The sequence below is a fragment of the Sparus aurata genome, chromosome 20 (assembly GCF_900880675.1).
Source record: "Sparus aurata chromosome 20, fSpaAur1.1, whole genome shotgun sequence".
NCBI classification, from domain to species: Eukaryota; Metazoa; Chordata; class Actinopteri; order Spariformes; family Sparidae; genus Sparus; species Sparus aurata.
In genome coordinates this window covers 1875692-1902844 of record NC_044206.1, presented here as the reverse complement: position 1 = coordinate 1902844, position 27153 = coordinate 1875692, and the positions used below count along the sequence as shown (strand labels likewise).

Here is a 27153-nt window from a genome sequence, read left to right as displayed (position 1 = left end):
CGCAGCAGCCATGTTGTAAGTCTGAGGTCAGTCTGATCCTGATCCGCAGAGATATTTGAGGCACACACACACACACACACACAGACAGACAGACAAATAGAGATTCCTTGCTTTTATAGAGAGATACACTATGTATATATTGCCTTCTATTTATGTACAAAGTGTTTTATTTGCGGACCCACTACTGCTGTAACAAAATAATTTCCCTGTCTGGGATCATCAAAGTAATTCTATCTATCTATCTATCTATCTATCTATCTATCTATCTATCTATCTATCTATCTATCTATCTATCTATCTATCTATCTATCTATCTAGCAATGGAGCCATGCGCGGAGAAAATTAGACAGGATCCAGAAGTTACAGGTGTCAGTATAGGTAAACAACAATATAAACTTAATTTATTTGCAGATGATCTTTTGATGTACCTAACTAACTTTGAAAAATGTATACCTTCCCTGTTTAAAATTATTACTTAATATTCATTATTCTCAGGTTATAAAATCAGTATGGACAAAACTGAAGTAATGGCAGTAGGGAAACATAAAAACACAACACAAGAATCATAACAATCTTTTAAGTGGACAAACAGTATCAAATACTTGGGCTGTGTAATAAGTCACAATAAGCAAGGGATATATAAAGATAATTTCATTCCATTGCTCAGTAATATGAAATCAGATCTGCATAAAAGGATGAACCTTCCAATAAATTTTACGGGAAGAATCAATTCATTCAAAATGACATGGCTTCCAAAATTCTTATTCTTATTTTCAACAGTACCCCCTAAAATATTTTTCAATAAAGCTCATTCTATTATTACAGACTTTATATGGGGGAAGAAAAAACATAGAATTGAAAGGAAAGCTCTACATCTCCCAAAGTTGAAAGGGGGATTTTACCTCCTGGATTTAGAACTATATTATCTTGCTTCTTAAGCAATGATATTTGGCTGTATTTCTTAATTGAAAGTCTACATGACGTTAGTGATATTGAACTTATGTGTTATGATATGTGGGGCAAATGTGGTGTGTTTTTGTTTGGTTTTGTTTATTTTTATTTTATTTTTGGCTTAGCCTTTATTGTCTTGTTTTGTTCTGTCGTCAAGACTGTGGTTGTTTGTCTTGACTTGTATGTATTGAAAAATCTAAATAAAATCATATAAAAAAAACCCCAAAAAAAACCAAAACATGATTAGAGGATGATTAGAGGATTAGAGGTTTTTAATTTTTAGTTCATTGACTTTATCTGAATGTACCCGGGTCAAATGTTCTCATAAAAGCATAATTACGACAAAAGAGACACTTTTAAGATTGACTGTGTTCTCGCATTTTCGGGTCAAAATCATTTTCAGTGGGAGTGCTACAGGCAACTTTACGACAGCATCAAAATCGCTATTTTTAAAACACTAAGAAGGCTCGACACAACATGAAACTTTGCTCGTAGTATCACCAGGGTCTCTACACATGAACATGAGCATTGAGAACATTGTATATACAGAGTTTACAAAAAATTAAGTTTTTGAACTACCATTAGCAGTTGCTTGTTGTGCTAGCTGCAGGATGGCTGCGAGCAGAACAAGCATAAAGTTTCATGTTGGGTTTTAGCCTTCTTAGTGTTTTAAAAATAGCGATTTTGATGCTACCGTAAAGTTGCCTGTAGCACTACCATTAAAAAAATGATTTTGACCCGAAAGCAAAATTATGGTCCATCTTAAAACTGGCTTTTTCGTCGCAATTATGCTTTTACACAAAGGGTACATTCACAAAAAAAGCCTAGGTTGCATTTTGGCGAGTGTTTCGTTTCAAAGCAGCAGCTCTTAACACAACAAGGATAATCTGTCACACGCACATGCACGCACACAAACACGCAAACACAAACACACATGTACATCATGTACATGTCATGTACACTACCAGTCAAAAGTTTGGACACACCTTCTCATTTAATGGTTTTATTTTCATAACTATTTACATTGTAGATTCTCACTGAAGGCATCACAACCATGAATGAACACATATGGAATTGTGTTGTAAACAAAAAAGTGTGAAATGACTCAAAACATGTTTTACATTTAAGATTTTTCAAAATAGCCACCCTTTGCTTTGATTACTGCTTTGTACACTCTTGGCATTCTCTCGATGAGCTTCATGAGGTAGTCACCCAAAATGGTATTCAAACAATCTTTAAGGAGTTTCCAGATATATGCTGAGCACTTGTTGGCCCTTTTGCCTTCACTCTGTGATCCATCTCATCCCAAACTATCTCGACTGGGTTTTGCTTTGATTACTGCTTTGCACACACTTGGCCTTCTCTTAATGAGCTTCATGATGGAGTCACCTAAAATGGTTTTCACTTCACAGGTGTGCCTTGTCAGGGTTCACTTGTGGAATTTCTTGCCTTCTTAATGGGGTTGGGACCATCAGTTGTGTTGTGCAGAAGTCAGTTAGTACAAAGCTGACAGCCCTATTTGACAACTGTTAGAATTCATATTATGGCAAGAACCAATCAGCTAAGTAAAGGGAAACAACATTTCATCATTACTTTAAGAACTGACGGTCAGTCAGTCCAGAAAATTGCAAAAATTTGAATGTGTCCCCAAGTGCAGTCGTAAAAACCATCAAGCGCTACAACGATACTGGCTCACATGAGGACCGCCCCAGGAAAGGAAGACCAAGAGTCACCTTTGCTGCTGAGGATAAGTTCATCAAAGTCACCAGCCTCAGAAACGCAAGTTAACAGTACCTCAGATTAGAGCCCAGATGAATGCCACACAGAGTTCTAGTAGGAGACACATCTCTACATCAACTGTTCAGAGGAGACTGAGCGAATCAGGCATTTATGGTCAAATAGCTGCTAAAAAAACACTACTAAGCAAAGGCAACAAGCAGAAGAGATTGACGCAGAAAAGGTAAACGGATGGTCTCTACATGCATGGTTCCCACTGAGAAGCATAGAAGAGGAGGTGTGATGGTGTGGGGCTGCTTTGCTGGTGTCACTGTTGGGGATTTATTCAAAATTGAGGGCACACTGAACCAGCATGGCTACCACAGCATCCTGCAGCGACATGCCATCCCATCAGGTTTGCGTCTCGTTGGACCATCATTTATTTTTCAGCAGGACAAACCCAGCTCCAGGCTGTGTAAGCGCTATTTGATCAAGAAGGAGAGTGATGGAGTGCTGCGCCAGATGATCTGGCCTCAACAGTCACCTGACATAAACCCAATGTAGATGGTTTGGGATGAGATGGAACGCAGGGTTCCAGGCAAAAGGGCCAACAAGTGCTCAGCATCTCTGGGAACTCCTTCAAGACTGTTTGAAAACCATTTCAGGTGCCTACCTCATGAAGCCCATCGAGAGAATGCCATGAGTGTGCAGAGCAGTAACCAAAGCAAAGGGTGGCTATTTTGAAAAATCTAAAATCTAAAACATGTTTAGAGTTATTTCTAGGGCTAGGTACCGAACATGCTTCAGTAGTACCAAGGTTAATCACGTGATCAAGATCTGATAATGCTGCTGATGATTGGCTGTAACGTTACACGTGATTGCGGCATGCAGGAAAAATACATATATGGTTACCAGAGACGTTTTGTGGTTACACCCACAGACTGGGTTCACTTGTATCTGTATCCGTTTTTAGACAGGGCAGCAAGCTGCCAATTTGCCCGTCCTTTTAGCAGCTAGGTCTGCGGTTTTAGACAGAGGCCGGCAAATTGGGGGTCTGTTTTGGTCTACCGATTTGCCGCCTCGGAGGGTACACTTATTTCCACCTCGCCTGCTATCTAAAAAAAGGGGCGGCAATGTGCGTGAGCTGGAGGTGTCAATGACCTGCACTGTTGTGCAGCCCACAGCCGGGAAGTTTTAAAACCAAGAAACTGCTGATCACAGCAGTCTGTCCATCACTACATCTGGGACATTAAGATGAACAACTGGACAGCCACTGAGATTCAGGAGATGTTAGCGTCTCCTCGGTCTCTGCAGCTGTCTTCGTTGTCCGCTTGTTGTTGTAGTGGCAAGCTAGGAAAGGTAGCTACTTTCAAATTAAAAGCCCCCCCGCTAAGAACCCAGTTCTAAACTCGAATGGGGCGCAATGTAAAGCTCTTATTTTGAAGACAAATTAGTTGTCACAGTTCACAGCCGAACTTCGGGCTTTACGTCACACCACATGTTTACGCATACCCCGGTGGCGGCTTTTGGAAAAGAAGGAATATTACGCCTTCGTTTTAGAAAGACAGGCACATTGACGCCCTTATATTGGAGCAAATGTGCCGCCTTTTCGATCTAAAAAGGGCTTGTGTTGTAAACTGTAGTTGTGTGTGTCATTGAACCGGTTAAAAAATGCCACCAAGGTCAAAAGCGTGGCTCCATTTTAGCAAGATCGATGCAAATCCTGCACGATGCAATAAATATAAAAAAGTCATTGTTGCTAAAGCCAGTAACACGACTAATTTGATGAAGCAGCTGACCGTGCACAGAATCAATTTAAGGGCAGAAAGTTGCTCCGTGTTTGACTGCAAGAAGAGCGGACCGCAGCCATCCTCCTCTTGGCATTTAAGTCCGGCTGTGGATGTTACAGAGTCTGAACGGCCTGATTCAAAATCTCCAGCACAGGACTCCAGTGTGTAACGCTAATTTAAGATATTAGTGTGTAGCTTTATTTTATGGCTATGTAGCTAGATAAATCAAAAGCTAACTAGAGATTGACAGTAACAGATAAAGCTTAGCTTGTAAAGATGTGCTCATCAATTGGGTTGGTGGGTTAACCAGCTCATTTAACGATCACTGTTATGTTTATCTTTTCCTCACAGTAGACACATCAGCCAGGAGTGGGCTTGTCTGTGTCCTCAGAAAGCAGCCATGTTGATTTTTGTAAAGAAAATCATCTAAGTGAAAAGGTCCTCAGTATGTAGCAGTGAGCACTAGATATTGACTAGATATTGACTATATTGACTTGTTTGCAAGTGTTCGTTTGCACTGGAAATTATTCATTGTTCATCTTTTCTGTAAGAAAACTGCTTGGAGTGGGAAAATACCAAAGCTGAAAAGTAAAACTCTTTTCTTTTCAATTCTAAAACATTTTGTTAGAATTGATATTATAAAATTGGTATCGAAAATCGTTCAGGAACCGGTATCAAAGTAAAGATATTGGTATTGGTACTGGTATCGAACATTTTTGATTGATACCCAGCCCTAGTTTTTCCACACTTTTTTGTTTACTACATAATTCCATATGTTTTCATTCATAGTTTCTTCAGTAAGAATCGACAATGTAAATAGTTATGAAAATGAAAAGAAAAACATTAAATGAGAAGGTGTGTCCAAACTTTTGACTGGTAGTGTACATCTGCACACTAGGACTCTAATTTAAACAACACCGCTTATTGACTGCCAATCCTCTCTCTCTATTAAAAGATGGCTGCATCAGCACAGAAGACAGCTGCACATGCAGGCAAACACACACTCAGCTGCAATGACAAACTTAAACAGATGACTGTAGTTTGAAAGGGAAAAGGTCATAACGTGTGTGTGTGTGTGAGAGAGAGTGAGAGAGAGAGAGAGAGAGAGAGAGAGAGAGAGAGAGAGAGAGAGAGAGAGAGAGAGAGAGAGAGAGAGATTAAATAGGCAGCTTCTATTAGCAAAAAGTGCTTGACTACCCAAAAGGGGGATGAATAACAATACAGCCTTACATCTGACACATACACATGATACATACATCAGACACCACCTGTCAGCACACCACTAAACACAGAAGAATGTGCCTTATACATGTGCACACATTCAAACATTAATAATGATGTTTGGAACATGATGCACACACATACAGATTTAAACACACCTATGAATGAAGACTGAATAGGTAGTGAAGCTGCAGCACCTGTTCTGTTCACAGCAGAATTGCCTGTCTGTTGGGTCGGGTTCAGTTCGATTAACGTACATAGTTTAAGTAGTGAGTGACTGCCTGTGAGATGAGGAAATACATCATTGGTTGGTCAGAAAAAGCACAAGACAGAGAGGTGAAGGAGAATACAAGAATGACAGTGAAAAGAGAACGAAGAGATACGTGTGAAAAGACAAAACAATGACAACCATGATGAGTTGTGAAAACAGAGATTAAAAGACATGGTAGTGTGTGGAGGACATAGGGGTCAGTTATGTAACGATTTAATAAGTAGACAAGACACTGTGACGTGAGGACTCATCTGTGTCTGACTGTGGATGTTTCCTTTTCCAGGTGATTGTGTCCATAATAATAATAATAATAATAATTTCTGCTGTAGAAATAATAAGTTTCTACAGCAGATTTCAAAGCCCATGCCTCAGCAAACTTTTAATTTATCCAGGAGCAAGGCATCAGACTACAATCAAGACTCTTTCAGATGCAGCTTCTTTCTGACTGAACTGATGAGAATTAGAACGAAGCACTTGCTAATTTGTGCATTTATTCAGCAGACAGACATGTTCTCCTTGTAATTTCTCCATGGACATTTTAAGAAAGTGCTGATGCAAACTCAACTATCTCTTTGTTCTTGTCCACAGCTTAAGTTGTAGAAAACTTCATCTGCTCTCACCAGATTCCCAGGACTATAGTGCTCACTAGTGCCAGGATAGTTACAGTGAAATTATGGAACAATTTCTTTGGGTACCTCTATTGTACAGTAGCTGCATGTGCTACACATGTGTCTCAACTAAAGAGAGAGCCAAGAACAAGCCTCAATAGAGACGCCTGAAGTAGATCAGAGTACAGGAAGGCGTCTGAATATATTTCAGTTTACCGTTGATGCTGTTTGCTATCGACTACATCTCCCTTCATGTTCAAGAGTTGTCTTGTTCAATCCAGAATAATGTAGATTTACACAGGAAATTAATGGAAAATATTTTTGATAATATTTTCATCGTTTCACTCATTTTTAAGAGAAAAATGTCAAACAAAAACAACAATTTGAAGATGTCACTTGGCTCTGAAAAATTAGGATTAAATGCTGCTTTTAAACAAAAAGCATATTCAAGCTACAGTAAAAGAGCTATTCAGGAAAAAAAATAATTCATTTGTTCTACTCAATGTGCAACTTGGAATCATTTCAATCATATCATTTCACTGTTATTACTTAAAACTGAACTCATAATTGATCAAAAATTAGTGATTCACTGTTTCTTGGGGCTTAGAGCTATAAGCCCTAAGACTCTGTGTGTGTGTGTGTGTGTGTGTGTGTGTGTGTCTGTCTGTCTGTTTGTCTGTCTGTCTGTCTGTCTGTCTGTTTGTCTGTCTGTCTGTCTGTCTGTTTGTCTGTCTGTCTGTCTGTCTGTTTGTCTGTCTGTCTAGGTACTAGATTTGGATTTTCTGCTATGACAATAGCAGCAGAGGGGCAGAGATATGCCAAATGACTGAAAAAAAAAACCAGGAGGAGTCAGTCAGAGACAAAAACAACCAGAAAACTGTGATTATTTTTGGAACTCTTTGAACTCTTATCTTCCATGCATGTGCCAGATGGCGCTGTGCACACTGCTATTACATAATCAAAACAGTGAATCACATTTCCATGCACACACTTGCAACCACTGTCAAGCGTGCACACACTGTGTGGCTCTTGTGAGCAGACAGACATACACATGGTCCAAAACTAAATGCCATCAATGTCAAACATTTATTAACCCAATCCTTCAGTCAGGGACAGACACAAAAACATTCAGCTCCAGCAGTCTAAAAATATGAGTTGACTGCCATGAACAAACATCCACACTGCCTCAGCATGAGCATGCCCAACACATACCACTGTCGCCTGAAGGGTGTGTGATACTGTGTGCGTGTGTGTGTGTGTGTGTGTATGACTAACAGACGACAACAAAAACACCACAGCAACCACACTTCCACCACACCAAAGCATGTATATATGTGTGTGTGATGACAGAGACACAGAGCAGACTGAGCAACAGAGTGCTGATGTGTTCACCGATTATGACACACACACACACACACACACACACACTAGACACCATCAGACAAATAAGTTTGATCTGTTGTTTCAGCTGACACCAAGTCCTTATACGACTGTATCAATCCTCTTTCAGGAGCAATATTAAACAACTGTAAGCTATAGTGAAGCATGTGTTCCGAAACCAACCACTCTATGCCTGCAGCCTGCAGTCTGCAGTCTGCAGTGCACATATTAAATGCAGAGACTTGATTTTACTTTTGTTGGCTTTCAAACTGGTTTTAGTACACGGTGGTGTCCTGGGGAAACTACTTATTCAACTGTATTTTGACCACCATTAACTAAGGACCATGTGGAACTAGACTAGGAACTAAAACAAGATTTAACTTTAAACAGAATCTTGTGAGGCACAACTCAAACACATAAAAACAGTTATTTGTTGTTCTTTGTATGATTATTCTGTATAGTACATATATCAATATAGACAATCTGCTAATTGTTTGATGATTGTTTAGAGGCTGTGAGGTTTATGATTCACCAATAACTAGATTCTGTGCAGCATATTCAACCCAGATAGATCCTGAGCCATCAGCATGCACTATCCCGAGAGCAGGGACTATGGATGATTGGGTTCTTTTTGTGGAAACGCAGATAAGATAGACAAGTTTCATAAAAGGTAGTGGGTTCCTAGAAAAGATCCTGCAAGTGGAAATGGTCTACTCATTGCAAAACAAGCTGCAAGAAATACTAAACACAAAACAACATGATGAATGGTAGGGCACTGATCACAAGAGCAGACCTGAAAATACCAGCAGGATTTCACTCTATGTAGGCAAAGGTAATGCTATTTAAACCAGTGGCTCTTCCCAATCATTTTGCTTCAAAGTAAACCACAGCACACATATGTCTCATCTTTACACCTCAAGATCGGAGGAATTATTATTTCAAAAGGTAACAACAGCAGTAAAACTCTATTTCACGCTATGATGGTTACATTTTTAAGTGAATTCGCTGTTCACATGCGTGCTGAATCGTGGGATGGGAAACCATAAGGATCATGGATCAGCAATGTTCTGTTCCACCACTCAGAAATTCATATGACAATGTAACCAAAAAAATAACTATCTGCGGATGCTCAAAAATCACAGCCCAACACAGCTGCTAAACACTGATGACACTTGAGTCAAAAACACAACCAAAATCTCTGTAAGACAGGCTGAACAAAACCCGACGGAGGCGACTGTGGCAGGGCTGCCACTCAGTAACCATTAATATCCAAGACCACAAAGACAACACCGTGAGGATGAAGAGTGACCCTGATCAGGAGAATTCAACACATTGTGTTTAAAACTGTGGCGAATGTGTAACGGCAATGCAGCGTGCTCATATGGCTGGCTGTTCCACTTGTTGTGTCCTGTCTATAAATAGAGAACAAAGGTCTTACCAGGGCAGGCCACTGTATGTGTTTGGCCTTGGTCCCCTGCGGCAGGCCTCCTGCTCCTCCACCTGCTCCTGCTCCTCCTTCTGCTCCCTCCTTCCTCTTGGCCCAGACCAGCTGGTGCTCCAGCAGAAACAGCTGGAAATCCTCATAGACCTTTACCCACTCTCTCTTCTCCCACTCCTGGTCATCAAATTCCACATATACCTGGACAACACACAGGAAGAACATGTTCAGTAACAATATCACACACCAAACCAACTGTGACTGCAGTGGGTTTACATTTTCTGCAGGAATCAGATTCGCCTGCTGGGATGGAGCATTTTTTCATCAAAATTATACACAGTGCAGGTTGACACCCCCCAAATCCTTTTAACACCCAGACCCAAATCGAACCATTAAACAACTGTCTCTCAAGACATAATAATAGTAATAAAAAGGGGAAGAAGTGGGAGGAGTAAAAGAAGAAGGGGACAGATAAAGAGGAGGAAGAGGAGGGTGGAAGGTAAAGGAGGAGGAGATAAAGAAAAGTGAGGAAAAGTAATATTTCTAATAGATCGTGCTTGACAATTCTGAATGCATATGAAGTACAAAAATGTCAAAGTGAAGCCCCCGCAGCTGTTTGAAGTTGATCATATTAAATTCAGTTTGATCACAGAATCAACACTAATGTAGAGGTATTCTAACATAGAAGCCTTTCTGTTCATCGTGTATATATAATCCACTGATTATCCATCACAGCAAGTGTCTTGGTGTGATGGATGGATGGATGTGTGTGTGTGTGTGTGTGTGTGTGTGTGTGTGTGTGCGTGTGTGTGTGTGTGTATGTGTGTGTGTGCGTGTGCGCATACATTAGACATGTTTCTCATTTCATCTCCACTCCCTCCTCTGTGATCCTCTGTTCCCCGTTCCCTCATCCCTCCTTCTATATAACTCACCCTTCCCCCACTCTTGCTTCCATAAGCAGAGAGGAAGTGGGATCAACGAGTGCATCTCTCCTCATTCAGCCTCCCACCCTCCCCCTCTCCCATAATGCACTGCTGCAGTCGACAGAGTGTTCAGACGCAGCCAGCAGGCGCTGAGGACAGCCACCTCAGTCTGTCCCTTCTTTGTTTACTGTGACTGCCGTCTATTTATTATTTCATCCCTCTATCCTTTTTCTAAGTCAACCAGTCTTACTCTGCAGCTCCATCTCCATTGATTATTGATCGCTCTGTCAATTTCTGTTGTATCAGTAGCAGTCATTCAAGGATGTAATCCACCACTCACATGTTCTACCCTCTTCTCTCCACCCTCTCATCTCTAATTCATTTTAGACAGCAGAGGTTAAACTCCATCTACCACTGTCTATGTGTCCATTTCAGTTCAAGTGACTGCCATTTATATTTGTCATTAGCTCCCTATGTTTAACAATTTGAATTAAAATAAAAAATAATTTCTTTAACCAATACTGACCAGGTATATTTAAAAAAGAAGGAATATCTAAAAGGGACCGATATGTTACCACTGATTCTGAAATGCATTTATGCTCTTAAAAACCATATAAAATCTTCACTGATTCATTGATAAAAATCATTGATAAAATCAATTAAAAAAAAAAAAAAAAAAGCCTTATGCTGCTGATGTGAAATGCCAGTAAAATCCATTCAGAAACAATCAGGTCAGTGGGTTGTAAAAAACAAAAAGAAACAATAAATCCATCATGTGGACAGCATAATGCTCACTTCCCCGTCACAACCAGTAGTTTGAAGTAGTTTGTTAGTTTGTTCCCCAGTAACAAAACCAGTTTGCCTGTGAGAGCAGCAGATCCTGACTCCTTTTCTATTATAGGTCCCTCCCTCTAGTCCAGGCTAGTGTGACCCTGTAGCCTCTTCAGCAGAGTGCAGCTTGGACCACATTCTTCTAACGCGACCGACTCAGAGAAAGTGCCAACAATGCCTGACTAAAAACACAAAAAGCACAATTTACCCTATTTCAACACTATATATTATGCTAAAAGAACCTGAACACACCATTCCAAAGCAGGCATGCTCTAGTCTTCAACTGGCAGAAATGCCCTGAATAATACACTGTGTTTGTTATTATCGCAAATATGGAGAGTTTGTGATAAAAGTGCTATGAGAATATGAGAAAGTTACCTGACTTGTAATTCTCTATCCTGGCTAAACCTGACAGTCACTGTAGCGCATGTGTGTTTGTGTGTGTTTTATTTTAATCGTCTAATCTAGCATGAATGCCACAAATTAAAAAGGTGTAAATAAATACAGACACTCATATTTTCAGTGTACATGCCTCTATATCAGCCCAAGCCATTAAAACTCAATCTTACACTAACTGTTGCCTGTTGGCCTAAGGCCAATTACAGGCCATGTAGGGTCAGGAAATTACAGGGCAGTGCTGAGTGAGCCAGTGCTGAACTCAACAACAGTGACAACAAACACAGAGCTAGCCATTATCACTGCTTCTAACTATCATTTACTATGGAATGCAAACAATGCACAGTCGCTGCAGAGTGTGACACAAGAGAATGAGATGGTTACAGTTCAAGAAAAAGCAAAGTGACAAAGAAAAACAAAAGATCTTATTCTTTGTGGGAGGCTGAATTCCCCTTGGTGGAAAATTATATAAGCAAAAAGAAAACTGACACAGACATCAAAGTTATACATGTGGGAAAAACATGAAGATAAACCAACTTCTGGTTGTGCTTGAGTACAGTTGATTGAAGACACAGACAGAAAAGGAATTAAATACATTGTTATTAAATTAAAAGCCCCCCGCTAAGAACCCAGTTCTAAACTCCAATGGGGTGCAATGTAAAACTCTTATTTTGAAGACAAATTAGTTGTCACTGTTCACTGCCCAACTTTGTGCTTCATGTCACGTCACATGTTTACGCATACCCCAGTGGTGGCCAAGTGGTGGCTTTTGGAAAAGAAGGAATATTACACCTCCCTTTTAGAATACAGGGCGGCGTATTGCCGCCTTTACCTTGGAGCAAATGTGCCGCCTTTTCTATCTAAAAAGGGCTATAGCTACACACAAGCACTTTTTAGATAGAAAGGCACATTTGCTCCAAGTTGTCTTTCTAAAAGGGAGGTGTAATCCAAAAGCCACCACTTGGCCACCACTGGGATAGGTGTAAACATGTGGCGTGACGTGAAGCACGAAATTTGGCAGTGAACAGTGACAACAAATTTGTCTTCAAAATAAGAGCTTTAACTTGCACCCCATTGGAGTTTAGAACAGGGTTCTTAGCGGGGGGCTTTTAATTTGAAAGTAGCGACCATTCGTAGCTGGCCGCTACAACAAGCAGACAACGAAGAAGTGATGGACTGACTGCTGTGGTCAGCTGTTTCCTGGTTTTAAAACTCCCCAGCTGTGCGTCGCACAACAGTGCAGGTCATGGACAGCTCCGCCCATCTCACACAATGGCCAGCACATTGACGCCTTGGATTTAGACAGCAGTCGCGGTGGAAATAAGTGTACCCTCCGAGGCGGCAAATTGGCGAACCAAAACAGACCCCCAATTTACAGCCCTCTGCCTAAATCCGCAGATCTAGCCGCAAAAAGGATGGCCAAATTGGCGGCTTGCTGCCCAGTAAAAAAACGGCTATGAACACAGAACTGAGCACCAACAGAGTACACTGATGATTCAGTCAAGAAAAACATACATTTGATAAGAATGGGAAAACTCAGCGTCTGCTGATTCTGTTGCTATAGTAACCAGAGGCAGCCATGAGAACTGGCCACACACACACACACACACACACACACACACACACACACACACACACACAGTAAGGGGCAGAAATAGAGACAGAGAGAACAAAGGAGAGCAGGTGCCGTACTTACAACAGAATCTGATCTGATCAGTATCCACTCTCAGTATCACTAAAGGCTGTGTGTCACTCTGTTCTTATGGCCTGCTCATAGCACCAGTTAAAGACACTAACCATAGACTCAGGTCATCCAATGCAACCCTGCTCCACTGTGTAGACGGCCCAAGTGACAGTTTGCCTGAGTGATTCAGGAACCCACTCAGACAAGGACCTGTTTTCCAGGGGCCCAGAATCTGTGGCAGCATGGATTTGTCATAATAGTGTTCACACTTACACTGTCACAGTTACCACATACGTCTCAGTATTTGTGTTGTGAAATATTGTTACTTATTCAAATGTGTTTCTCCAACGTTCCTACTATTATGAACAGTGAAATTATGCCAGAAGAAAGCTTTAAAAAATGCACAAATAGGTGACACATGTGACTCACCCCCAGCCCAGAACTAATATCATAATATTCAAAGATCAATTCATGTTTACCTTCCGATCTACATGTGTATTGTGTAGTGTGTATGGGTTTGGAATTTTAATTTCAGTGAGTCCAGCCTTTCATTTGAGAAATGAAGCTGAGATGCAGCTGACTGCCTCACTCAGGTTTGACAGTTCATGTCTGTGTGTATGTATGTGTGTGTGTGTGTGTGTGTGTGTGTACAGCAGCTCAGCAGCATATAATCTGCCCATCACTAACGGCTGCGGAGCAGCTTTCTGGCTGGCTGCACATCAGGCCACTGGCAGCCAATGAGCATGAGGCATGAAAGCAAACAACCAATGCGGACAGAGAAGCAAATCTGCCTTTTAAACAGAGCACCAGAGAAAGCTGGAGAAAACACATACCGATACAAGATATAGAATAAAGGAGTCCAGCACAGGAAAAATGGGAGACAACATTTATAGGAAGATGAGATATTATATGTAGCAGATGGGTTTTGTTCTCCGTCTGTGTGGATCATATATACTGATGATAATATTGGAAGTAAAAAAAAAAGTGTGTTGGAGTCCTTTGTGTTTTAATTTATTGAATGACCTAGATGTGAACAGCCAACAACACTGAATCAATCAGGCCACAACCTTTCTGTCATTCTGCAGGAATGCAGTGGTTGTGTTTCTAGTCCAACAAGCCTTTTAACCCTTTTTTGATGACATCATGAGGTTTTTAGGCAGCTACATGACCCTCCATCTCTGTCCGTCTGCATCTCAGCCCCAGGGGGTTGCCCTCTGCTATGTCATGTCCCAACACGCACGCATGCACGCCTACACACACACACACACACACACACACACTAAGCTCTATCCGCTCTCCAAAATCTCTAATCTGATTTATTGAGCTTGACTGCACAGACAACATGTAGACTCGCCAAGCTAAAAAGATTCTTTTATAACATTTACCCCAACCAAAAGCCCCCACCTCCATCGCCTCACACACATATAACAAGAAGTATTCAGACAAAATTACAACCAGCCGGGGTATTTGAACCCAAGCCTCCCCGCCACTATTTTAGAAACAGAGAACTGCTACTCCTGCTGAAGGAAATGTTACGTCAGACCGATCGTAACCACAAACAAGCCGAGTCTTAATGAGAACTACATTCGTCATCAACAGGATTATTGTCATAATATATGGTCATTAAAACCAACATCGAAGTCACCCTGTCAGGGTTGTACTGAGGCACTAAACTGAAGAAGATAATTTTGTTCTACTATTTTGTCTACTCTCATTGAAAAGCAAGATACTGAGTCCCAATCTGATAGTTAGCCTTAAGCCTTAGCCTTAACTAATATTGTCTTGGATAATACAGCTGCATTAAGAAACAAAGTACCTGCATTCCTTAATAGTTTTTTTTTTATTTTGTTGAAACAATGTATATACTTTCATATGACTCTTTCTTATTCTGCATATGCTATTGCAACATTGGCCTACCACCTTCCTTGTGTTAGCAGGTGAGTCTGTGACGCTGCACTGTGACAGCAGACCTTTGTGTACAGCCAGCTAAAGTGTGTGAGATGCAGCCCACGCTTGGTACCTCCATATCATCCACTGCTTTTTTCATAATCCTTACGCTGTCACGTAAAATGATGTGGGCGCGTTGCTTGTCTATTTCACAGTGTTCAGCATCTCCTCGGTTGCCTGTTTTACATGCTCTGCTGTGGGACCCATGAAACTAGTGTGCATATGAGCGTTGTAAGATCTTATAAAAAATAATGAGAATAAATATACATATATATATCTGATCCCTGATTGGGATGTAACATCCGATTCCGATCGAGTCTGAAACAACGTGATCGGCCTGATTTCTGATCACGTGATCAGATCGGGACATCTCTATAAACTGCTGCACCCTCCAAAATGACCACAAGCTGGATTCAGACTGCTGTGAAGCAGTTTGAACAAGACTGAACATGAGAACCTTCACACAAAAGACATCCTGCTGGACTTCGGGTTTGGACTGCATTAGCTTTAGCCACGTGGACCAAACCAACTCAGTGTTTCCCACAGAATTAGATTCTATTTGAGTTGTTTATCAATTGATACTGTATTAGGTACAAATCTGAACAGACAACTGGAAGTCATTCCTCCCTATTGGCTGCTTAAAGTACCGACACTGTTAAAACACAAACAGATGTATATAATAATCCAAGCAGTGGCTTGACAGGGTTTTCTCAAATGATGGCTCACCTGACCACATTTATCCTTACTAGCCTCTTACATTGGCAGTGTTGTGTTAGGAATATCAATAGACCAAGAGTTAATGTATAACTTGAATGCCATTTGCCAATTATCTAATGGAGATAAAAATGTATGGTTGCTCATGATTCATTCACAACTTTACGCTATCAATCAAATAATTAAACAAGAAAGTTGACTGCTTCATCATCTGCTACTAACAGTGCTCTATAGGCTAACATAAGCAACTCATGCTTACTCTGACAGTCTGCACTGATATCAGAGTTGGGGCACTACAACAACAATATTACGTTAGCTATCTAGTTAGCTACCAAGACATCAGTGAGTAGTAGTGATTGCTTTATGCTTGTTATAAAGAACAGAACAACATAGTTCTCATAACCCTGCATGATCTAGGCTGAGGCTCTTTAAAATTAATCATTTCCATGCACAAACCAATTTTATTAGTTTGTTTAACAGTAGTTAACAAAGTAGGCAATAAAACACCATGACAAATGCATCCAGCTGACTACTGGCTGATGTCACCATGAGACATATGGGGAGAGTTGGAGGGAGGTAACAAGCAATAAAGCACTGAAAACAGAAATGTTGTGTGTAAGTGATATGCAGCCCAAGACGTCTATCACTGAAGCGCCCCTTTGCTGGCATAACCCAGTGGCCTGCATCTTCTACAGGCTAAAACCCCTTAAACATATTTCAACAGCCTGAAGCAAATATAAGCAATGTGTTTCTTTAGCTTGAAAAAGACAAATAGCAAAATATATTGTCAGTTTAAACGAAGGGGAGCAAACCTTTTCTTTTCTTTTCTCTTTGGCCACAAATTTAACAGGCAACTGTGTATCCCTTATTTGGATCAACAAGTCCTAATGAATATGGCACTTTAATACGGCAAGAGTGACTCCTACAACAACAAAAAAGAGCCAATCAGAATGCTTTAATTTGGAAACAACAGAGGGAGAGAAAAACAACAACAGCTGAGCTGAACAAGAATAATCACAGTTGTGCTCGAGCGAAATTTGTCAAGAGCACAGAACTGCAGGTGCTGAGACGAGGTAGATCTGTGGACTGCGAGGAGGGAGGAAAACAAATGAGATTATGTAAAGACAAAAGACAAATCTGTACGTGCCAAATAATCAAAAGAGCATAATTTGAAGTTCATAAAAATGGAAAGACCGAGAAAAGCAAAGATGTAAAACCTGATTACTATGAAATTAATGAAAGAGCATTAGAAAGAGAGAAAAAAGATTAAATGGATTTGATGACATAGGGAAGGGCATAGACATAGAGACATAGAGGACAATGTTAGAGAGGAGAGCATCACCGGTGACAGACAGAAGAAAATTAAGCATGAAGGAGAAGAAACAGTCTGAGAGGAGGATGAAACAGAAAAAAGGAAAGATGAAAAGGACAGGGATGAGATGGGAGGTTTGTGGTGTCAAGAGCAAGAGGGAAATGAAGATGAGAGCATCATCTTTGCCCAGTGAAGAAGATGATGTCTAATAGAACTGAAGGCAGAAAGATTCCAAAATAATAAAAGGATGTGAGAATACGTGAGGATGGATGAGATGAAGACAAAAAGAGGAGAGTCAAGCTGCCTGGAATCTGAGTTACTAGTCTACCGCAGCGGCAACTAGGTTGACAACGCTGTAACCAAGGCTCCCCTTCCCTTGACAACGGATCAAATGATGCTGCTGCTGCTCTCTACTGCTACAGAATATCAATCAGCAGAGGAGCGAGAGGGAGAGACACACAGACTTTGATAGAGAGACGGTCCCCCAGAGGTACATAAATACATGAAGCAGCTTCTGAGTCGATGGGCTGCTGGCTGGCTTCCCCTTGCAATTACCAACAAGCAAGAAAAAGTCAGTCGGAGAGAGGGAGAGGGAGAGGGAGAGGGAGAGAAAGAGAGGGAGAGAGAGAGAGAGAGACAGAGAGAGAGCGAGAGAGAGTGAGAGAAAGAGACAGAGAGAGAGACAGAGAAATCTCATCTCATCATGCAGGGACAGTGAGCAGAGAGGAAGAAATCTCATGCAAAGATGATATTCAAGCAGACCTGCTGTAGGCAAAGATACGTTTGATGTTCCCTGCTAATATAAAACACAGGGACTCACTAAAATTGTGTGTGTGTGTGTGTGTGTGTGTGTGTGTGTGTGCGCAAATGCATGGTTTCAACGCTATAGAAATTGCTAAAAGTGAAAAACGCAGGGCAATATTTCAGTGAGAGAACATGCAGAGGAATGAGAACAAAGGAAGACAGAGGGGCAGAGAGAGAGGGATGATGAGGAGATTGAGGGAGAGATGGAAGGATGGCAATGTAATCATGAATAGGCCATGCTGTGGATGTTGCAGTGTAAATGCTCCTGCATCCAGGACAAGACATTTACAGCCATTGTACTCCTTGTTGGTTCTCCACACACACACACACACACGCACACACACACACACACACACACACTTCACCTGCAAACCTACATTCTGATTCACATAGTTTGTTCAAATGAAACTCAACACTTGTCTTCAAACTGAAACAGGCATGGAGGGCTTGGTTTCACAATATTTGGGACAATAAATATATAACATTTTGGGTATTGCCCCAGCATATTACATGACATGCAACATGTGCTTTCACTTTCATCACTACTCTTCAGCTGAGGACTACTTTAATTGTTAATGCAAACTGACAATTCAACTGTCCACATGTCTCGGGTCACATCTATGCATTCAACAAATTTCTGCAGATTTCTCCTACGTTCAGCTCTTACACTTCAACTGACGAATCAGCTAGTGTTGGGTCGGTGAACGATGCCATCATCCAGGCTGAAAACCACTGACTACTAATCCCTGAACATCATAACATCATGATTTAAAAGGCTCCCACCAGCGAGCACAATGAAGTGGCCTGTCCCTCAGAGTTGCTGTAGGGCAAGAATTGTTGTTGTTTGTGATATGTGGGGAGAGGAAATTATGTTGTACGTGGTATGAAGTTTATTGTTGCTCAGTGCACTAACATTACATCTCCTTCACTTCCAATTCCCGTAACATTTCCTTCAAAAGAGTTTGTTGTCCTCAGTTCCCAAACACTTACTGAGGGTTTTAAAGGAAAAGTTGATGTAACACAGCGTTAAAGTCCATAGGTTTTAACTGGAAGCCAAACACGGACCAGGCTGAGTTCTAGAAAAGATTCATAATGTCTTTGAAGTCTCCAAACTAATCACATACCTTCAACCCAGATCAACAAGACTACAAAAAAGATGAGCTTTCGAGTGGTCACTGGGCTATAGCTCTAACACAACAGAGACAAGCCCCTTTTATGCAGAGATCCCACAATACTGCCATGAATTGGACCCGTCAGTGCTATTGTGGTGGCATTCTAGATAGCATGTTGGTGTTCCTGAAGCAAGAGGAGTGATGTCTGACACATCAGCACTTGTAACAGTGTCCCGTCATGCTGGCTCGACCTTCATATACAGACTCTGTTACTACCTCCACTGCCAGCTTGAAAGCGGAACAACAATGCCCCCCTATTACGTGTGTGTATTTCTTACACAGAATGGCAAGTTTGAATAACAGCACAACATGACCGCCATTAAAAGGCTGTGTAAACAGGACTACAGACAGCCAGGACACAGAGAGGGGAGAAGACTGGCTCTGTTATGGATGCTCACCAGAGTGCAATTAATGTGAAGGAGAGAGAGAGAGAGAGAGAGAGAGAGAGAGAGAGAGAGAATAAGGGCGCAGATGAGCTGAAGTAATACCCAATGACAGCATGAAGAGACATCCCCTCTTCTACAAGGTCATCTCCTTCTCCCTCTTTCTCTCTCTCTCCAGAGAGTGACTGTGGCTCAGAATGTAGAGCAGGGGCCTGTTTCAGGAAGCAAGTTTAACAAACTCTGAGTCAAAACCTGAACTCTGAGTTGACTTACCCTGTGAAGTGAAACTCTGAGTTTTCAGTTCCAGAACAGCTGATCTGAGTTAGGTAAGTCGACTCTGAGTATGTTAACTCTAAGTTGAGCTCGTGCCTGACAACTAGTAAAAAGCAATCATCAATGGAGCTCCGATACAGTGATTCACTATGGCAACAGGGGAGAAAACAGGAAGCAGACATTTTCTGGGAAAAAAAAAGTAACACAGCTGCTGTTAAATGTTTTGTTTTATTTTATTTTAGGCTGTATTATTTTATTTAAATCAGCTGAAAATGACATATAGAAACAGTCTCATAATGGCTCCTCACTTTGGTTTTATTTCACATATTAAACAAAGGAAAAGTTCAGTGGATATTTTAACTTGTAGTAGCTTTTACCACCAACAGATGCTGTTTAACACACATCTGTGTCCTAACATCCTGCTAAGTAGTTGAACGTGAAGTGGTGCTCACCTCCACCTCCAGCACGTCCGACAGAGGCAGAGGAGCTGGTCCTGAGTCAGGTCGCTGGGTGACCAGAGGCTGAGGGCGTCACTCACCCCCAGGACCCAACATTAGAGGAAGACACACACTTACTGTCTACAGATTCAACTACAGTAGTCATTTCATCTTATACTCAATGCGGCTAGAAACACGGACTTTGAAATTATGTTGTTGGAAAAAAATACAATAGGCTATACAGACGGTTACTTTTGTAGTTATCTGTGGGAAATAAAGAAAGCCAAAGGAAATGTGAGTTATTTCTCTTTTTCTGGCTTCTGGAAGGTGACTGATTAACCTGCGAAGTGATTTAAAAAAAAGAAAAAAACGAAGAAGATTGTTCAGATGTGAGAGCACGTCAGCGATGACGTGTAGCCTGATATTCACTGTGCAGCCGGAGAATATAAATGACGGACTGATGACAAGCGGTCTGCTGTTCGGTTCAGTCCTCGTCAGGGAGTGATAGCCCATCTAAATGAATCTAAATTCTCCTCCTGGTGTAAAATTATGTGAATTATTTCTGCTTCAACATGATCGGACTGAGAAGGGAAGGACAGCCGCTGTCAGACAGCTCCGTTAGACTCAGGGTTTCTTCAGGTAAACCTGCCAGTGAGCAGGTTATGTTCACAGAGGAAGTTACCGCAGTAACAGACCCAGAGTTTAAGTTACCTCTCTTTCTGGAACTGAAAACTCAGAGTTTCTCTCATCTCAGGGTTAACAAACTCAGAGTTTTCACAAAACCCGCTTTCTGAAACGGGCCCCAGGTCGTCCACTCATCATAGGGTTGGTGGTTCTATCCCCAGCACTGGCTGAATGTTGAATTGTCCTTGGCAGAAACACTGAGCCCTCGTTGTGAGAGTGTATGAATGGTTTTGGACAGAAAGTGCTTGACAGATCAGTGTATGATCGTGGCAGGTGTTGTAAGGCCCTTTGCTTGATGTCATGTCAAATGTTGGGTTGGGTTTTTCTCTCTTTTTTGACATTGTGAGATAAGTTTTGACAAAGACTTATGCATGGATCTTGATGTAAGAAATCAGGTGTATTTAGGTGAACAGAAACACGAAATATCCCCATGCCATTTTTTTCTGATGCTCTATTGAAAAGCTCCTATATAAATGCATTTCCTTTTATCAATTCCTATCTATGTCAAACTTACAACTGAACCAAAGCCGACAGATACGAGATGGCAAGAAGTATAGAAAGTGTGGAGACGTGCAATGGATGTGTGGAAGTGAGGGAAAAGTAGGGAGAAGTAGGCGAAATGATGGAAAAAACCTGGCAGACAGAAAAAAATGGAGAACGAGCAGGAGAAAAAGAAGGAAAGTAAACAACCTTAAGCACAGTGATATGACCCAGCTCCCCCCCTCTTTTATTCCTCCTTCATCTCCTCCATACGAAGGATGTGTGGGCCCAGGAGAAAGGAGGGAGCGAGAGGTGAGAGGAAGAGAGGAAGAGAGGGAAGGAAAAGGCACATCCAAAAATAGCACAGTGTTGTTGTTGTCGATGCATTACGAGGAAAATACTCACTCCAACACTTCCTTCTGAACCACTGATTTCAGCCTGTTTCATCTTTAATGTGTCTCACATTTTTTTTACGGTCTGCACAGCATTAGCACTGCAGATATACTTACTGAGCCACCACAGGTTATCAGAGTTAATGTATTTAAAGTACCAATCAAATTAAACAAAGCAAAGAGATGTGAAGAAGATTCAGAGGTTTAAAATACAAATGTCACATTTTGTTCAATAAAATGTATAGAAACTCATAGTTTTGAAATGATACTTAGGAGTAAGGAGTTCCCTTGGTTCCTACTGAAGACTTACATCTGAAGAAGCTGCCCAAAGATATGTTCAATGAAATGTTTTCAGAATGCTCTTAAGGCTGCTGGTCCCTGTAGTTCTAAACCAATGTTACTCAAACCGAAGTTAATGGTGCATTTGCTGGGGACTACTTTCAGCAGCAGGCGTGTTCATGGTAATAAGGGAAGATGTCACCCAGTGAAAAAGTGAGGAGCACTGATGTGTTTCTAAATTAAGCTCGATTATACAGAGGAGTAAGACACACATGGGATATGTTAATGTATGTATAGAGATGTGCACTTTAAAACACATTTGCAAACAAAACTGAATGAAAAAGACGTGTAAAGCCGCCCACATTCTTATAATCCTCTGATTCCTATATACTAGACTTGGCTGACTGACTTGTGGACTTCACAACCAAATCCGATTTGTTTCTAAGGTCCAGCCTTTAGCTACCTGTCCATTATTTGGACTCGGAATATTTGGAATATCATTATTTCTTTTTGCACCTCTGGCTGGATGCTAACTGCCTTTCGTTGTCTCTGTACTTGTACTGTGCACAATGACAACAAAGTTAAATCTAATCAAATCTAATCTAATGATGTTAACAGATAAACTATTGTATGACTCTTTATATTCTATGTGCTCTCAGATCTCAGAATAGCGTCACAAGTCAATTTCTGTTTCTGCTCTTTTCATCTTTGGCAGACCTGATAATGCTTTCTGAATCCCTTTTAGAAATGCCAACTAACCAAAATCAACAGTCAGAAGTAAAACACTTTTGATTATCGAATATAAGTCAAGACAACATTTGACAAGCAAAAATGTCATTCACTGCTCCCAACTTCCTCTTTTTTATTAAATGTTTATTAAATTAAAATTAAATGTCCTTTGGGACAAAACACAACCTCTTTATGATCCGATGAGTTGCCAGTTGAACAGCATTAGTCAGATTAGAAGCTGGAGTGACAACATTCAATCACATTGTAGTGAAAAGCAGAATCTAATAAAGAGCCATAAACCCTCTCTGAAATATGTAATATTGTAGAGAATATAGACTGACTTGTGATGGAGACAGAATGAGACACAGTGTTGAATATTCAGCAGAAGGCGAGGACACAAACTTGAAGAAAAACAAGGCATGCTTTTCTCTTCTCTCAGCCACTTTTTCTTCCTCTCTGCATTTTCCTTCCTCCCTCCTCTCTCACTCCATCCCTCCTGATAATACAGCTCTAATAATAGCCGAGTTGCATCAAGACAATCGTTTGGTGGAATCTAGGGCAGCACATGCAGAGGCAGTATGGGAAAATCCCTCCTGTCTTCTCCAGCATGCCTGCCTGCCTGCCGACTGTGCACGCATATGTGTGTTACCATTCAAACCATCCTACATAGGAACGCAAGGACATAGGAGTGGGGACTTTTTACACAATACCTACTGCATCTACTGCTGGATGTGTTTTTAACAGAGGGAAGAACTTTATGAAACTGTACAAACAGCCTCTTCACTGTGTTACACTGCATCTGTCAGGAGCCCGAAGCTTCTGAATAGTTCTTCATAGTAACAAAGACAAAAAAAGAAGCATAACCAGGTAAAGTCACTCGAAAACGCTCATAAACAAAAGATTTTTATCTTAAATTAAACTACTGCAACACCTAATATTATTTTGGACATATTTTATGAACATGGGTTTAGTAGATAAGAATGGGGGTAAAGGCAGGAACACACTGGTCCAACTGTTGGATGTCTAAAGCGCTTGGCGAGACTCGGACGAGGTCGGGAACAAATCTGTTCCGTGTGTTCAGCTGCATTGGAAGCTTTCGGAGCTGCTCGGACGTTGTGCGCTCTGATTCAACATGCGAAGTCTGAAAAGGTTGGCTGTCGGCCGTCTGAGCCATTGGATTCTCTGATTGGTTGTGTGTTAGCTGTATGACCATTCTGATTGGTGGTATGCTAGCGAATCAGCGCGATGTGTGGGAGGGGCGGAAAACTGTGTGCGCTTTGTTTTTCTATGCACTCCGTTCCTTCATTTCCTGGTTTCATGTAGCGCCACCCGCTTATTGCATCTCGCACAAGCACAGAACGTACACGCTACTGTGGAGCTGGCAGCACGTCGGAGCGGTGTGTTTAATGCAACTTTTCTGCCGAACGGGTCAGACGAGAGGCAACAGAGTGGTCGGATAAAGGCAGTTGGCTGTTGGGTTGAGTCTGGGCGGTGTGTGGGGGCCTTAAAGGGCAAGGCCAAGCCTGTCCAGCTGCTTCATACAGCCCTGGTCAAAAGTTTACATCCATGTAAAAAAAACATGTATATCATGACAGGATCGAGTTCCAATGATTTCTACAACTCTCATTTTAGTGTGATGGAATGAAATAAACACATATGACTTTATAAAAAAACAAAAACATTCATAACGTACGTTTGGTTCAGTAATTAATTTATTACATGTAGGTCTTCTGAAAATGTGATCAAAACAATACATACAGCGATTCATTTTGATGATTACAGAAAGTTGCGAGAGTTAAATGTTCTTTGTATCATGGCCTCTTAACTTCTTCTGAGTGATTATCATTGATAACAGCTTATGACTTTTCTGGGCCAAATCTTAATAGGGCTTGTTTGATATACCCACTCGACTCAGCCGCAAACACTACAAGTCTATTCCAGGAAGCCAACAAATGTAACAAATGTTCTGTCAAGAGGAGTGGTGAGAAATTCATCCAGAGGACAACCAGAAGCTTGTGGATGAAAATCAAAAGCACCTGACTGATGTGAAAATATTCAAGAGACATTTAACCAGATATATGATCGATATGATATGTTCCAACTTCATGAATGTCCTTTGTGCCAAAGTAGTTTGTGTTCCTCCAGTTCCATCACCTGAAAAGAGCTGTAGAAATCATTGGAACTCAAAACTGCCATGATATATATGTTCTTTACCTGTGTATGAATGTTTTTATGTATGTTTTAAATCCATCCGACAGAACGACTCAAGCCAACTCTTCCCTCCCTTCTAGGGTCAATCACACATGCTCTGTTACTACATCCTCCTGGAAACAAGAAAGCTACTTCTCCTATTTAACGTAGGCCTCAGATTAGTGCCACATTAAAACACTGGCGAGCAACAGGGATTTCACAAATGTCTCTCACACACACACGCACATGTATGCACACACGCACACTCACACCCACACCCACACCCACGCCAAGGCTAGTCAGATTACCATCATGTGAACACTCTGTGGTGTTGTGTCAGGCCAACATGAGAAACAGGGCTGGCTTCTACTACTGATTCATGTGACTTCACTAAGACACAAGTGTGTGTGTGTGTGTGTGTGTTTGTGTTTGTGTTTGTCTGTGTATCCGCACGTGTGTGCATGCGTGAACATGTGCGTGTAGGGTGTGAATGAATGGGAGACGGAAGAAGGAAAAAGTGTGCATGTATTTCTAAGACAGAGAGCTTCATGGACAGAGGAGAGTCCTCTGGGCAGCAAGTTTCCACACACACAGACGCACAAGACTGTGTGTGTGTGTGTGTGTGTGTGTTGCAGGAGACGAATGGTCTCTGACATCTCAGGCTATTAGAGAACAGCCTAGTACAAGAGAGAGGAGACAAGGAGAGGAAGATGGGGGAAGGTGTGCAAGTGGGAGAGGAGTTCGTTGATGACCTTAGTGTCATGTAAGTACATTTAAACCTCCATCAGCATAGAAGTGATGTGGTGTGGTTCATACTGCCAAACAGATGCATACAGACAGATGCAGACTGGATCAGTAGGACTTCTGTTGATACTACTTTTTGGACTCATTCCACACACAATCCCTTATTTGCTTCTCTCTCTGTGGTAATGTAGCTCCTCCACACTTTGCAGTGCTGAAATATGGCCCAAAAAGCCCAAATGAACAGTGATCTGTGACACATCCAATTGGCCAAACAGATTAATAGACAGACATGTAATTGGTGATGCTTATTGCTTTTTTGTTATGTTGGTGCTAGGGGATTTTAGATTAGAAAAGTCTGCTGACCAAACATTCACACAACCACAACAGTGGAGGTTCTCTTTAACACTCAAGAGTTGCAGCATGTTATGATGAAGACCGTTTCCTCCTTCATAAACACCAACCTTCAACCAAAACCACAACCAATCATTTCTGCAATGCCAGTTGCAGTTTAACCTACAATAAATCTTAACGCCAGCCATGGAGAGCAATATGTGAATCACTCATTAAAGTGCAACTGGTACTATACGTTAGATTAATATAGTGAACTAGGCAACCAGATTTATTCCTATTTGTTTACATACTGTGTTTTGCCGGGTTTAGACCTGGCATTAACATGCATCGCAGGAGATCTGATCACAAGTCGACGATACCTTTTAAACAAAGAAAGAAATAGCTTAATCTATTCCATGTAATGTTGAAATTCAAGAAAGGACGTAGACAGTCTCTCCTGACCTATCAACTCACAACACTGAATGATTTCTGAAGGGAGTCTGAGGACTGTCTCCACAGGCAACAAAGACATGGCCTATATTGGTATCTGTTTTGTAAAATTCGAGATGTTTAATGTTAGAGGAACTGAGAAAACATACAAATAATTTGGGATTTGTATTATGCTCTATAAGAATTTTTCAATCTTATGAAATCTTTTTTTCCTAAAAGCAAATGCAAAATCGGTCTTTAGTACAGGTTTTCTTTGATTCATACCACTACAATATTTTCTTAATTATAGACAGTACAACAGTTAGCATGGTTAGCACCTGCCAATGCTGTGCTTACATTTCTGCAGAGACTGCAAGAATCCAGAAGACCAGAGTTCCTGGATTTCCCTTCCTGTCCTTCATTTATTTCCTCCGGTTTTCCCTCCAGTTGGCTGACAACTTTGTGTAAAACAAACAATTACAGCTGTAATACTACTAGCACAATCTGATCAGCTTGTCTAATTGCAATCAATTGTGCTTCCAAAAGTGGACCTCTGCAGTTTTGATCAATAATAAAAAGGCAGTCAAACACAAAAATATGTAAGGCTGGAGAGTTGTTAGTGTCTGATTAAAGGGAGCACTCTCT

At 41.1% G+C, this 27153-nt stretch overlaps 1 protein-coding gene across 3 annotated transcripts in view; it reads right to left on the bottom strand.

The window, feature by feature from the left end:
* jmjd1cb (jumonji domain containing 1Cb) overlaps positions 1 to 27153 on the bottom strand; it is a 224342-nt gene that overhangs the window by 124955 nt on the left and 72234 nt on the right. For all 3 annotated transcript variants that reach the window (XM_030400883.1, XM_030400880.1, XM_030400881.1), the window contains exon 2: positions 9376 to 9576. Coding sequence is in view for 2 of the 3 variants with exons in the window: in XM_030400880.1 (XP_030256740.1) it covers positions 9376 to 9576 (201 nt within the window). In the remaining variant the exon portion in view is untranslated. The remainder of the gene's footprint in view (positions 1 to 9375; positions 9577 to 27153) is intronic.